General features: G+C 31.8%; 1 protein-coding gene across 1 annotated transcript in view; it reads right to left on the bottom strand.

The window, feature by feature from the left end:
• Window positions 1-13,841, bottom strand: part of MDGA2 (MAM domain containing glycosylphosphatidylinositol anchor 2) — a gene marked incomplete at its 5' end in the record, with an annotated part of 828,838 nt that overhangs the window by 37,174 nt on the left and 777,823 nt on the right. The window contains 4 exons of the mRNA XM_082649132.1: window positions 797-955; window positions 1,427-1,582; window positions 4,772-4,792; window positions 8,603-8,780. Coding sequence (XP_082505258.1) covers window positions 797-955; window positions 1,427-1,582; window positions 4,772-4,792; window positions 8,603-8,780 — 514 coding nt within the window. The remainder of the gene's footprint in view (window positions 1-796; window positions 956-1,426; window positions 1,583-4,771; window positions 4,793-8,602; window positions 8,781-13,841) is intronic.

Here is a 13,841-nt window from a genome sequence, read left to right as displayed (position 1 = left end):
CATATTAGTTCAGGCCAGATATTCTAACACATGTAGATCAGGTTAGCATGTGTTGGCAGATAATCACGTTTAAAACAATTTTGTGTTCAGTTGTTTTGATTTTAGAATTGCACATAAAGAATTGTAGATCTGCGTGAATTCCTTCCACCCACCGCCCTTACCAGGTTTGTTAGGTTCCTTCTCGAGGTTATGTGGTATTCTGTCTAGTATGATTGCGTATTTACTCATCTTAGCCTTTGTTATTCTTAAGGTCTCTAAGGGCAGGAAGTATGTCTTCATATTTGTATGTTTTTCAGGATCAAGGATGTTCTTAAATCCTACTAGGTGTGTTAGGCATACTTTATAAACAAGAAACTATCACCAATATTCCAAATGTGTAGATAGTGCTAAAAGCACTTGTCTTCCGAGTATGGCAATGCTACTTTTCACTGTCACTAATATACACTGAGGCATTATTCAAGCAAATTTCTTTGGAAAGAAACAGAGTAAATTATACTGGTATTAATTTCCAAGAAGATCTCATAAAGAACTTAACCTATTGATGGTCTGCCTGAATTAAGATTCTAGAGGAGGTAGGTAATGCACACAAATTTCAAATTTTAATATAAATTTGGGAAATTAGGACATGATGGGGGAACATTCTTAGCATCTTATTTTGCAATTTGCTGGTAAGCCGTTTAAAAGTCAATGATGATACTCTTTGACTAAAATTGATTTCATGCTAGGTGTTTGTGAACCTTTTTCTTCTAAGTTATGATTTACTTTTGAATAAACATAGTAATTCTTTCCATCTCACCTATATGTTGTCCATACATGTGATAAAAGAAGCTGAGACAATATGCAGTGTTCGTGGGTCCATAAGGGTTTTTGGGAGCTATGCTGAAAACAGGGCTGAGAAGTCGAGCCTTTTCTCCTTCCAATCTGGGTCTAGATGTCTCAATGTACATATAAAAACCTTAAAAAAGACAAAATAAAATGTTTAAGCAAATTATTATTAGGCAACATGAAATTTAAAATCACTGAGAAGTTTTAGAGTTTTCATACAAAGTAAAGATTGATAGGAGAGTCTGCATCTCATTTATAAAATGTATATATACAAACATAATATAAAGAATAAATAATCTATATAAAGATAAAATTGTTTAAAATGTATAAAAACTTGAGACAAAATTGGAATTTTAGACTTGAATTATCAAAAAAAAATTCCTAAACTCTATATATGTCAGTGAGTTCTGAGTGAAAATTAATGATTACAGACTTTGGAAATATCTGAATTATTTGTATGGTACATAAAAATTTCATGTTTTATTCCAAAATCTTCAAATCTATTGCTAAACATTATCTTGCATTTCATATTAACAGCATTTCTAAAAAGTCCAAGGCTGGAGTATGATTGTTATGAACACAACATTTCATACCCTCATACCTTCTTTGGAGCCACTACGATCAGCGTTAGGTCCAGTGTTTGGAGTATATTTTGTATTTCTTGTTGCAGTACTTTGCTTTGTCCAGTCAAAATTGTCTGTATCATCTTGGGTAAACAAACAAATGTTACCATCTTCAAATCCACAGTGAAATTCTCCTGTTGACAAATTTTAATTAAAATAATTAAGATAAATTAAATGAATACAAATATTGCAATATTCTTATAGGAAAAAATTAAAACATTATACAGCAATAATAATGCAAGATTGCAATAATGGCACCATAGCCAAAATAATGCACAAGATGATGACTAAACTTAAAACTATTTCAATTTTAATGAAAATGAAAAATAATCTTGATATGTAAAGCAGTCTCTTATTTAATAATTTAAACCCAAACCATTTTCCTCTGAAATATCCAGATAATTGAAATTAAAGAATACAATGCATGCTTGTATTACGGCTGAAGAATTTCCCCAACTTTCATTGTTCAAGTATAGGTACAATCCAAACAAAACTGTCAATTAGAAAAAGATCTTTATTAATTTACCCAACAGCACTTTAAAGCTGTATACCTTGAGGTTACAATTTTTCACTCCATGTCTCGAGATGCTTTCACGTATACCCATTTGCACAAATGGAAGTTTACTTAGGGGAAGATAATGGCAAATTATTTTTAAAAGTAGTTATCTTTCATGCTTTATTTGAATGTAGATTTGCCAGGTGCTTGAAATTCACTAGAAATAAAGTAATGAAGAGAACTTTATGAAGACCCTGTGGAAAGACTGGGATTTCTTGGATGCCAGCCACATGCTGAGTTAAGGCCCAACAAGTTCACTGAGAGCTTTCCTTAAGTGTCCCTGAAATGAGGGTGGTAGTAATATTTCTAGGTATCAAAAGGTTTTCTTACTGGGATGGACCCTGCTTGAAACAGGGGGGTAAATAATGGAGTTTATAATCTCCACCAGATACAAAATTAAAATTATCCTTAACTGAAAAAAAAAACCCACGTAGTTTATATTATTTCATTCAAACTTATAAGAACTCTATGAAAATACAGAAATGCTAACTCATGAGGTTCATGTAGGAGAAAGCTTTGGCTAATTCCAGCTAGTAAATAATGAAGTCAAAACTGAGTACAGACTCCCTGCAATTCATAAAGATATAAACATCTAAATAATAAAAACTCCCATTTTTTTCCCCCTGCAATGGGTTACATTTATCAGATATTCCTGGGAGTGGAGCCCTTGAAGTTGGGATCATGCCTTTGAATTAATCTGTGTGTTTCTACACACTAACAATGAACTATCAGAAAGGGGAATTAAGAAAACGATCTCATTTTCAGTAGCATCAAAAAGAATGAAATACTTAGGAATAAACTTAGCTAAAGAGATGAGAGACTTGTACATTGAAAACTATGAAACATTGATGAAAGAAATTAAAGAAGACAAAAATAAATGGAAAGATGTCTCGTGTTCTTGGATTGGAAGAATTAATATTGTTAAAATTTCTATACTACCCAAAGTGATCTATATATTCAATGCAATCCCTATGACAATGCCAGTGGCGTGTTTTTTTTTTTAATAGAAATACAAAATATTCCTAAAATTCTTATTGAACCACAAAAGACCCCAAATTGCCAACACAATTAGGAGGAGAAGAACAATGCTGGAAACATCACACTTACTGATTTAAAAATATATTGTAAAGCTACAGTAATCAAAAGAGTATAGTAGTTTTATACTATTGGTGGCAATGTAAATTGGTACAGCTGTTATGGAAAACAGTATGAAGGTTCCTAAAAAAACCTAAATACAGAACTACCATATTATCCAGCAATACCTCTTAAGAATATATAACCAAAGGAAATGAAATGAGTACCTCAAAGAGATATGTACATTTACATGTTCACTGCAGTATTATTTGCAATATATGAGAAATAGAAACAACCTAAGTGTCCAATAATGGACTGTATTTACTTTTCATCTTCTCATGACAACTGTTTTTAAACATTTCTACTGGAAGTGCGGTCAGAGTACTTACCTTCAAAAGAATTATAATCAATATAGTAACTAATTAGCAATAGTACCCTGGGTAGAAGCCAGGGAGAACCTGATTTATGCCATTAATTCATCTTGAAACTGTCATGTATTTGTTCTTTTAGCAAATGATCATTGAACACCTGCTAAATATGAGATGCTGTGATAGACACAAAGATAGTGAGATGTAGAGAGAAATTAGAAACAGATTTAGTTCTTAAGTATCTTACAGTCTACTGGAGGATATGAGAAAATCAAAAATAGCTTCCACATAGATGAAGATAAATTGTTATGGAAAATCAAAACGAGGGAATAATTAATGGAGGAAGAAGTATTTGTGCTAAACATTATAAGAAAAATGAACCTCAAAGAGTTGGTAATAATATCCACATTAAAGGGTCATTGTGATGACTAAATGAACTTTTATGCACTGAAACAAGATGTGAACAATAAAGATCTATAAAAATATTCAGTATTAGTATTTTGATATGCAAAAGTGGAGTAAAAGAGGATCTTTGGTAAGAAATACAGCAAGAACAGGGGTTACAGAATTTGGTCTTTGTTATATAATCAGTTAAAGGCCATTGCAGAAAAGAGAATACAGTAAAATGAGAAAAAAGATTTGGACATTTTCTTCACTAAGTATAGGAAATTGAGAATGTTGAATGGATATGTGTAAGAGTATAAAGGTGGCTATTCTCTTTTGTTAGACAAGAACAATATATTGCTAGACACAAAATAGAAGACAAAAAATCAATTCTTAATTTTAAAATGAAATATTATCAAGAGGATGGTGCTCAGATTATCTTCTTCTTCATAGAAGATTGGGATATACAATAATGATCCATGAAAATTCTTGCTTAAACCATTCAAATACTAACTTTCTAAGTAAATATAATATTTCATGAGTGGAATGTAGAAATCAAAGAATGAAAATTAAAGAAACAAATAATAGCAATACAAATAATATGCAATGCCACAAAAGGAACAACAGTTTATTATTTGTAGTTTACACAAATAACATTTGTTAACTGTGTAAACTACAGTTACACAAATAACAAATGTTAAGCATGTTGGGGAAATGGCTCCATATTTAGGAAAAGTCAATTATCAACATTAAATTATTTGTCTTTACACCCATATCTTTTGAAATTTAAAATTTACAATTATGTCAGTTTTACTGTTTCCAAGCCATTCTATTTTAAACCAAATATGAACAGTTGCTAAATAAACTTTGTATGTTTATGCATTTTCTATTTTTCTTAATTGTCAAATACAGTGCCATTTTTAAAGTGAAAATATACTTACTCAAATGAGGATTAACAGGAGCTACAAGAAAAGCAAAAAATAATGTTAGCATGGCTTGAATGTCTTTTATAAATCAAAGTCTAATCAGTGTCTCATAGTGCCTAACCAAAACTTAATGATCTTGCCCACTGTGGCCATGGAGAATTATATCTGCAATCCATTTTGTTCTAGAGGACTGAATAGAATCTACTTTGTAGCTCAGCAGTAACAGCCTCAAAGTACCTAAAAGATCAATGCTAAATAGCTATGGGATTTGTTCATTTTCCAAGGAATGGAGTTGCTGATCTTTTATATCTTAACCAGTGCTAAACAAAACTGAGAAATCAAAACTAAGGCTGACAACCTATAATCTAGATGTTTAACAATGAATGCAATTATCCAACAGAGATTACACTTTAGTTTTTTCTTGCTGTTATCTACTTCTGGTGAAACTAAAGCAATCCTCATATCATGTCATTATGTGTGTCCCAAAACAAACAGCTACTATGATGCTGCTTTAATTACATTTACACATACACACACACACACACACACACACACACACACATGCACACAACACACACAGTCTTCAAATGCTAAGCAATGCATTTGTATTTTTGTGTACTAGAATAAATACTTATCTCAAAAAACTAATTGTGTTTGCAATATAAGTGCCAATTGACTTCTACCTGAAGAGGAATGAATACTTTAAATATTACGGAAACAGCAACAAAAATATGTCTAACCTAAGAGACAAAATGGTAGCTGTATATATCGATTAGGCATTTAACACTCTGAGAGAAAATTCCATTCTGGATAAAAGAGAGCATTATTGCAGTCTCCCAAGATTACAATAGACAGTTAATCTAGAAGGTTGTCTACTTTGTTGTTAATTCCTAGTATTTGCCAGAAGGTTGTCTACTTTGTTGTTAATTCCTAGTATTTGCCATTAACCACTTTTGTTAAACTTGGACATACTAGTAAAGTATGATAGTCAAAAATACACACACATGCATGAAATAAGTTCATATATAATTGTTAAATTTAGTACACTGAGATCAATTTTAACAAAGTGATTAGTTTCTCAATAAATTACTTTTTACTATTTCTACATTGAGAAGACAGACTATTCCCATTATTTTAGTTGTTCTAATTGTTCATTCCCCATTGTAAATTATGAAATGAATAACACAGAGAAGGGACTATACATTTATTAGTTCCAAGGGGAGAAAAAAATTCCCTTTCTTGCAAAGTATCGGTATATTTTAATTTGAAAATTAATTGTTAAAAATTATTTCATAATTAGAATAATATGAAGTTACAATTTTTATATATTGTCTTTGAAAGAAGTAAGCATCTTTAAATTATAATTTAGTTCTAAGAAATGTCACAGCTACATGTAACCTGTGACCAGACTGAATTTTGAGACTTCTCCTACAATATTTTAGTCACCAAATTCACTATAAATATCGCAATTAACCTTGTGAAAATTTGCCATTCGAAATTTGAAATATTGCAGTGAGTCTATTTTTCTTTTTTCAAACTAGCATGTCAAATTTCTTATAGACGCCTATATACATTATATGCTTATATACACTAAAGTATACTTTACCCAAGTCCATAGTATATAGAAGTTATTTTTAATTAAAATGTTTAAGATTTTAATAAGCATGCCTAAGATATAAAGATAATTAAAGAAAGTTGGAACTAAACATAATATCTATTTTCCAGATTTATTTTTCATTTCATTTGTTACCTCAGAGTTTTCAATAAGAACTACTGAGTTTATGAAGATTTTTTTCTATATCTCTGTAAGACAAGTTCTAATAATTTCTAAACTTAGCAAATAAGTAAAGATTTCTGTCATGGAGGAGTGAGCCCCAGTTTTAGTCAGAGTTAGTCATTTCATAGTTGTTTAACTCTAGAGGACGAACTTTCTGGGTCTTAATATCTTCATCTTTTAAAGGAATGGATAGTAATGCATGGTTTCCAATGCCCCTCCATATTACATAGTTTACAGTTTTACAACTTAGGGGCAGGGAGCATAAATACTAGTTAGGAGGAGATAATTCATATTTTATAAAAACGTATGACACTAAAAATTTAGAAAAATATACTGGGATGTTATCTAGTTGTCTGCTCGATGGAATCATGAAGGTGATTACAGAATAACAATTGCTCTTCTGCAATAATAGTTATATCACTAACAAGAAAATACATTTTTAAAAGAATCATATTCAAGAAAATATACAGTGATTCTAATGCTTTTACATTCCTTGATCTTGTATGAATATTCCACTATACATTATATATTTCAACTTTTTAATGAAAATTGAATATATAATGCCCAATGTGTACTCTGACTGATGAGAGTGAAGAAAAGTGACTTCACAACTCTAAAGAGTTTTTAATAATTTCACTTTATTTTTTTACTTCTGACAGTATTCACTGTACCCTCTTAAGTAGGAAAAAATACTTAATGCTAAACAGAATGGAGAACCCAGCTGCAAAAAACCTTAACAATCAATAATAAAAAGAATAATATTACACTGAAGTAATGAAACACATATGAAATATTTTGCCAGTGACTTATTCAACCTTGAGAAATACATTGATGATTTTAGAGCTAGTCTTTGAATATTATAAATTTCAACCGAAAAGATGTACATAAATTTCAACTGATAAAATATTAATCTGTCAGGTATATGTTAAAAATAATATCATATCTAATCACCATGATTTCTATTTGAACTATTAGAAAGTTTTTGACCAACTTTGTTTCACAGGTTTATACTATTTTCTACTTTTAAGTAGGACATTTAAATAGTAAAGAAACATTAAATGCATATTGTTTATAAATGCAAACTATCACTAACATATACACATTAACATTAGTGATCTAAAAGAAAAAAATGACCAAAAAAAAATCAACTAAGCTGTCATTCAATAGGTGAATGGATAAACGAACTGTGGTACATCTACACAATGGGATATTATTCAACAATAGAAAGAAATGAGCTACCTAGCCACAAAAAGATATGGAAAAACTTTAAATGTGTATTGCTAAGTACAATAAACCAGTTTCTAAAGGTTATATGTTGTATGATTCCAAATACCCAGCGTTCTGGAAAAGGCAAAACTATAGATATAAGATCTGTGGTTGTCAGGGTTGGAGGAGAGATGGAAGGATAAATAGGTGGAGCACAGAGGAATTTTAGAGCAGTGAAAATATTCTGTATGATACTGTAATGGTGGATAAATAACATTACACAGTTGTTAAAATTCATATAAATGTACAACACAAATAATGACCCCAAATGTAAACTACTGACTTTAATAATGTATCAATATTTGTTAATCAGTTGTAAGAAATGTGCCACATTAATGTAGGATGTTAATAATATGGGAAACTGTGACGGGGGATAAGGCATATATGGGAACACCCTGCACTTCCTCCTCAATTTTCTGTAAACTTAAAACTGCTCTAAAAAATGAAAAAAACTTAAAATTCAATCACATTTCCTAATTTCTTAATGATATTAATTTTAAAATCATCAAGAATTTGAAAAAAAAGTATACATACTGCTTCACAACTATGCAAAAAAAAAATAAAAAGACATTGTGACATTAACAGCTAGGTTCAATGTTAATTAAACATTTTTCTATATCTCTATTTATAACCAAATATTACAATTTATGATGATTAAGTATTGTGGGATTTTTTTTTACTTGGCTAATGACCCAGAAAGTCAATATGTTAAGTTTTATTTTGTGGCTAAATTTGGTAGATAGTTACAACCTTCTAGAGAGTTTAGTATGCAAATAAATACTTTTAAATGAAAAGCTACTTACCACTATATTTGATGACACGAATTGTTGAATCTCCTTCTCCAAATTTGGTGAGAGGAGTCAGTCGGACTTCATAAGCCTCTGGTTTAATTAGCTCAGTCAAGTTATATGTAATTAATTCTCCCTTTTGAATATTCCCATTTATTTTAATCTCCTGTTCCCACCATCGCTGCTGTCCAGCCTGAAATTAAAAGAATTATATAATAATGTTCCTGGTATTTTTAACTGTGTGCTGGTCATGTGGCTAAAAATACTACTGCTGGGGATTCTTTGGGGCCTAGGACAAAGTTATATTCCGTTAGAGATGTACCTTTGTTTCTGATATGCTCCTAGGGGCATCAATAGTATGGTTCACTTTTACTTTGAATATGAAGCCCTTTGGTGTCACAGATTAAAGTGGAGATGATCCCTTGCTTTGGGCAGGCCTTGGGTTTTCAATCCTGTCTGCCTCACCACTGCCAAACTATAAGAAAGTTCAAGTTTGTCTGGGTTGGTTAATAGCTGAGGACAAAAGCAATTTGGGTGGGAAATCCCATTTATTACTTTGATTTTCCATTGTCCCTTAGATTTTTACCTAAGGGATGTGTGTGTGTGTGTGTGTGTGTGTGTGTGCGCGCGCGCGCCTGCACTATATATATATATACATACATACATACACACACTATATATGTTAATGTGTATATATATATATATATATATACATAGTCATATATTTATATATTTGCTTGTTTTCTGAGGGTGGGTTAATCCTAATTATATAGCTTAGCCTGCCATATTTCTGGAAATGAAAATCTCAAGTATGTGCTATTAGCACAGCATTAGACAAATGACAAATAAAATAATGAAATGGAACAGAAAGCCCATATATAGATTTGTGGGGTTGTTCACATAGAAGACATGAAAATACAAACCACTCAATTGGTTATGTATATTAAAAAAACATAAATGTAATCCCTATCACATATCTTATAACGAAAAGAAAAAAAAAGAAAAGGCAGTCTCAGGAGGATCAAATACTTAAATTTAAAGGGCAAAAGTTAAATCATTTAGAAAAAACACACAGAAGAATGTCGTTATGACCTCAGGTAAGGTGTTACTTTCTTAGGATAGAAAAGCACAATTAGTAAAGGAAAAGATTGATAAATTAGCCAATCTTAAATTTGCAATTAATAATAAATTTAAAATTTTAGCATAAAAATTTCTTCTCATCAGTGCTCCTCATTAAACAGGTAAAATAAAGGCAGAGGCTTGAAAAAAGATATTTAGAACAAATACAGTTAATCAGAATATATTAAAAACTCCTATAACTAAATAAGAAAAAGAATTCAATAGCAAAATGAGCCTAATAGGAACAGGTATTTTGTAAATGAGCAAGCCCAAAAAACTAATTAGAGAAAAGTCTCAGCCTCACGGTGAATCAAGGAAGTGAAAATTAAAGCCACAATATTATTTCCCAGATAAAAGCTTATAAAGATAACAACATTAAGGTTTGTTGCAAATATAAAACAATGAGAATCTTTATACCTGTCAAGAACCTGGAGCAGCAGAGGGTGGATGGGTAAGATTTTAGTCTACTTACAAGCTAACAAGTTAGCCTGCAACAGTATCATGGGCACAAGCAGAAGAATCCAGACTACTGAGTCAGAGAAAAGGATTCATGACACAGCAGACAGTACAAGCTTTACTTTCAAACTGGTTCCCTTTGCCTCCCAATTCCCACAGGGTGATGCAGAAGTGTCCAATTGGATTTTGCACATGCCTTCTGTTTGTATCACATCTGTAGGACCCTGAGCTTAAGAGACCTTAGTGTTTTATAACTGACAGTACCCAAGCCTGTCTAACCATTGCCCAAGAAGGAGACATTATATTTATTATACTAGATATTAAATGGGCTTTACCTCTGTTCCAGGGGGAGGTCTCTATATTCTAAGGATGTTTGCTATGCAAATAACCTTGAAAAGATAGGCTGGAGTAAAAAAGACAGTGCCTCTGCACATATGTTATGCAAAAAAGCAAGAGACCTACAGAAAACTGTCTTCTAAAAATATAGTCTTTATGAGTATGTAAATTGGTGTAAGTATAGAGAGCATTTGGCAATAAAAACAATATTACGATGAGAACAGATAAACTCGTGTACACAGGAAACAGGAATATTCATGGCATAGAAAACACAGAAAATGATCTAAACATGAGTAAGAGATAGAATTATCAAATTGTATACTCTTCATAAAATATAATTTAAAATATAGCATAAAAAATGAACCTAAGCCAAAATACATCACCATGGATGGATTTCACAAAATATTGAGCGAAAATTAATTTTAAAGCAGACATATTATAAAATTTAAGTTCAAAATATGCATTTTGATAAGGGATGCATAGATATGTATTAAAGTATAAAGAAATGCAGAAAATAGTAAATGCTATGTTTAACATACTGGTCACATGGATTAGAAGAGCGTCAAGAGGAGAAGATGCAATTGTGAGGAGATAACAAAGGACTTAACTGGTGATTTTTAGTTTTTACATTGGTAGCAGGTATATAAAAATACTTATATTATTTTTGGCTATGCCTAAAATATTTCTCTTTGTTTTTCAAAGAGAGAATTGAAGAATAAGAGACAGGCAACCGTGAGTTTTCTTAAAACTCGTTCTCCCTTGAATGTTAAGATTGCACTCTTGTATTGATTGCTTCCTCCATCTACATCTGTGGCAACTCATCTGCTTGCTGGGTTGCTTTTCCTTTTCCTGAGTTCTAAGTGTTGATAGTCTCTGGAGTTTTATATTTGGTGTTTTTAATACACTGTGTTAGTGGTTCTCACTTTTAGGCAAGAATGAAAGTCACAGGACAATCTTGTTAAAACCCAAAATTCCAAGTCTTAACCACCAGTATTTCTTCTTCAATGAAGTCTACAGATATAATTTTTCAGTGAGCTTAGAAATACATTTTTTTTTAAAAAAACCACCTCCTCCTTTACAGAGTAATTTGGAAGCAGGTGACCCAGGGTCTGTATTTGTTGAGGCACAGCTCAACCTTGCTAGTTCCACAGCATTAATACTAGTGGTTTCTTCTATACCTCTACACTGATTACTCCTGCTACATCTATTAGTCCTTACTATGTGCCAGTCAGGCACCATGTTAACTGTATTATATCTACTATATTTAATCTACCACAACCCTTAGTAGGTAGGAACTAATACTAGCCCTATTATACAAACTGAGGAAACTGAGGAAGAAGCAAGTTACTGTATCTCTCCTAAGGCTGTCTAGAGAGTAGCAGCTGCAAAATTTGGTTACACCCAAAATGACTCTATCTGGCATCATTTCCTCCTTTGCTTCCCCAGAATTAATTGCTCCCTTGTTTTAACCAGTGTCTTTATATATTTAGTTATAATACACTTAAAAGTACTTTTTTGGCACATAGATTATAAATCAGGAACAATTTCTTATTAATTTTTTTACCTATAGTGTCTGATCATTAACTAGGTAAAGATGTGACAAGATTAAATTCCAGCACACAGTGTATATTTAACTGACCCAATGAGTGCAGCAGAAAAATCTAACTTAGTGATAACTGCATACAGTCACTGAATTTACAAACACTAGTGAAAATGGACCTAAAACCTAAATTGACAGAAAGTACTTTACTCATGCATAGCTGATACCAGACACTACAAAGTTTCTATCCGTTTTGGAGACTAAAAATTCTATAAAATAATATAATACAAATGTCAACTCTTTCAATGTCTTTAGATTTTTAAATTATTATATATGAACTAAAGGCAAAGTACTGTTATTTCAGAAGACAAAAGTTTAAACCCACAGGAATATATACATAATAATTTGACATTATACTATTATCTAAAGACATACAAGTTTAATCAAGGTATACTTTTCTGGATGTTAAATATAAGTTTAATACCACTCAATATTTATAGTACATCCCAAGGAGAGACTGGTATTCTGTTGTTATAATGAGATGCTTTACTCAAGTAATTTTAGTTGGCATGTACATTGATGTTGTTACTTATTACAAACTCTGGAGTAGATAACTTCATATGTGTATCAAAAAAGCAATAACTTTGATTCTAAATATTAAATTTAAAGCTATAATGAAAGTATATACTTCAGTAGTTGAGGAATAAGCAATTAAACACTTCATATTATATCTCAGTGAGCTGTGCAAATGTAAAAATGGAAAACTAAATGCAATGTTTGCAAATACACAAAAGAAAATACAATATTAGTCCACTGTTTGGAGGTAATACCACAAAACCCTCAGAGAAAGTGGACCTAAAACATAACTACAGATGATAGTTCCAGAACATACCTGGTAAGCATGGTGATATGAAAATAATGTGCAAAGTATTTCTTATCATCTCTATTTGTAAAAAATTTCCATGTAACTTTTTCTGTTCCTAGGAGATATGTTCCTTTCATATAATTTAGAAGACTATTTTCACTATTTGAAGAAGAAATGAGCCATAATTTTTCTGAATGATAAGATCTGTAACTTGAAACACAGTATCTGGAAATCCTGACTTCTAGAAAGTGAGGCTCAGAACAGTTTTACAGCATGACATGGAGGAGTATTAGAAAGCTATATTCAATAGCAATTGGAGAAAGTATGGATTTTATAAGGACCAATGTGCTCCTCTTAAAAATCGGATATTCTTTATTCTTCTAAAACTGAATTCTACTTACCCCATTTCTGCTGATGAAATACTAATTCTTGCCAATCTAGGTTAAACAGTACGTTTAAGATTAGAACTTGATAAAGTTAACCCAATCACTTTGTGTACTGGGTACCACTTAGGGAAGTACTTAGGTGGGGCAGGGGCAGAGGAAGCCCATTCCCCAGCCTAAGTGCTCCTGGGGATAACTGTTGCTTGGTTTATCCTGTTTCCTACTGATATTCTCTTGGATTTAGTCAACTTCATCGGGTATTTCTTGTCCTGTACTAGCATCTTTTGCATTGTTTTTGGAACTGCCTTGGCCAATGGTCAATATTTCTATTCAATCTGCATCTTTCTCAGGCAAATCACAGGTTCTTTTGGTCTAAAAGCTCCATCTCTGCCCTTTTTTAGAGGTTTGAAGAATCCTGTTTCTCCTGTAACACAGTGAAGCAAGACTTGCCAGGCCCCAGTCCCTGAAAATCAGACTCAATCTATGATATTGTGATACTCAAGGGCCCCCTCAGGCAGGACCCAGAGCTTCAAGGTAAGTTCTGTAGTCTTTCTG

Source organism: Grampus griseus, assembly GCF_964374135.1.
Source record: "Grampus griseus genome assembly, chromosome: 2".
Classification (NCBI taxonomy): Eukaryota; Metazoa; Chordata; class Mammalia; order Artiodactyla; family Delphinidae; genus Grampus; species Grampus griseus.
This window is presented reverse-complemented; position numbering and strand designations above follow the sequence as displayed.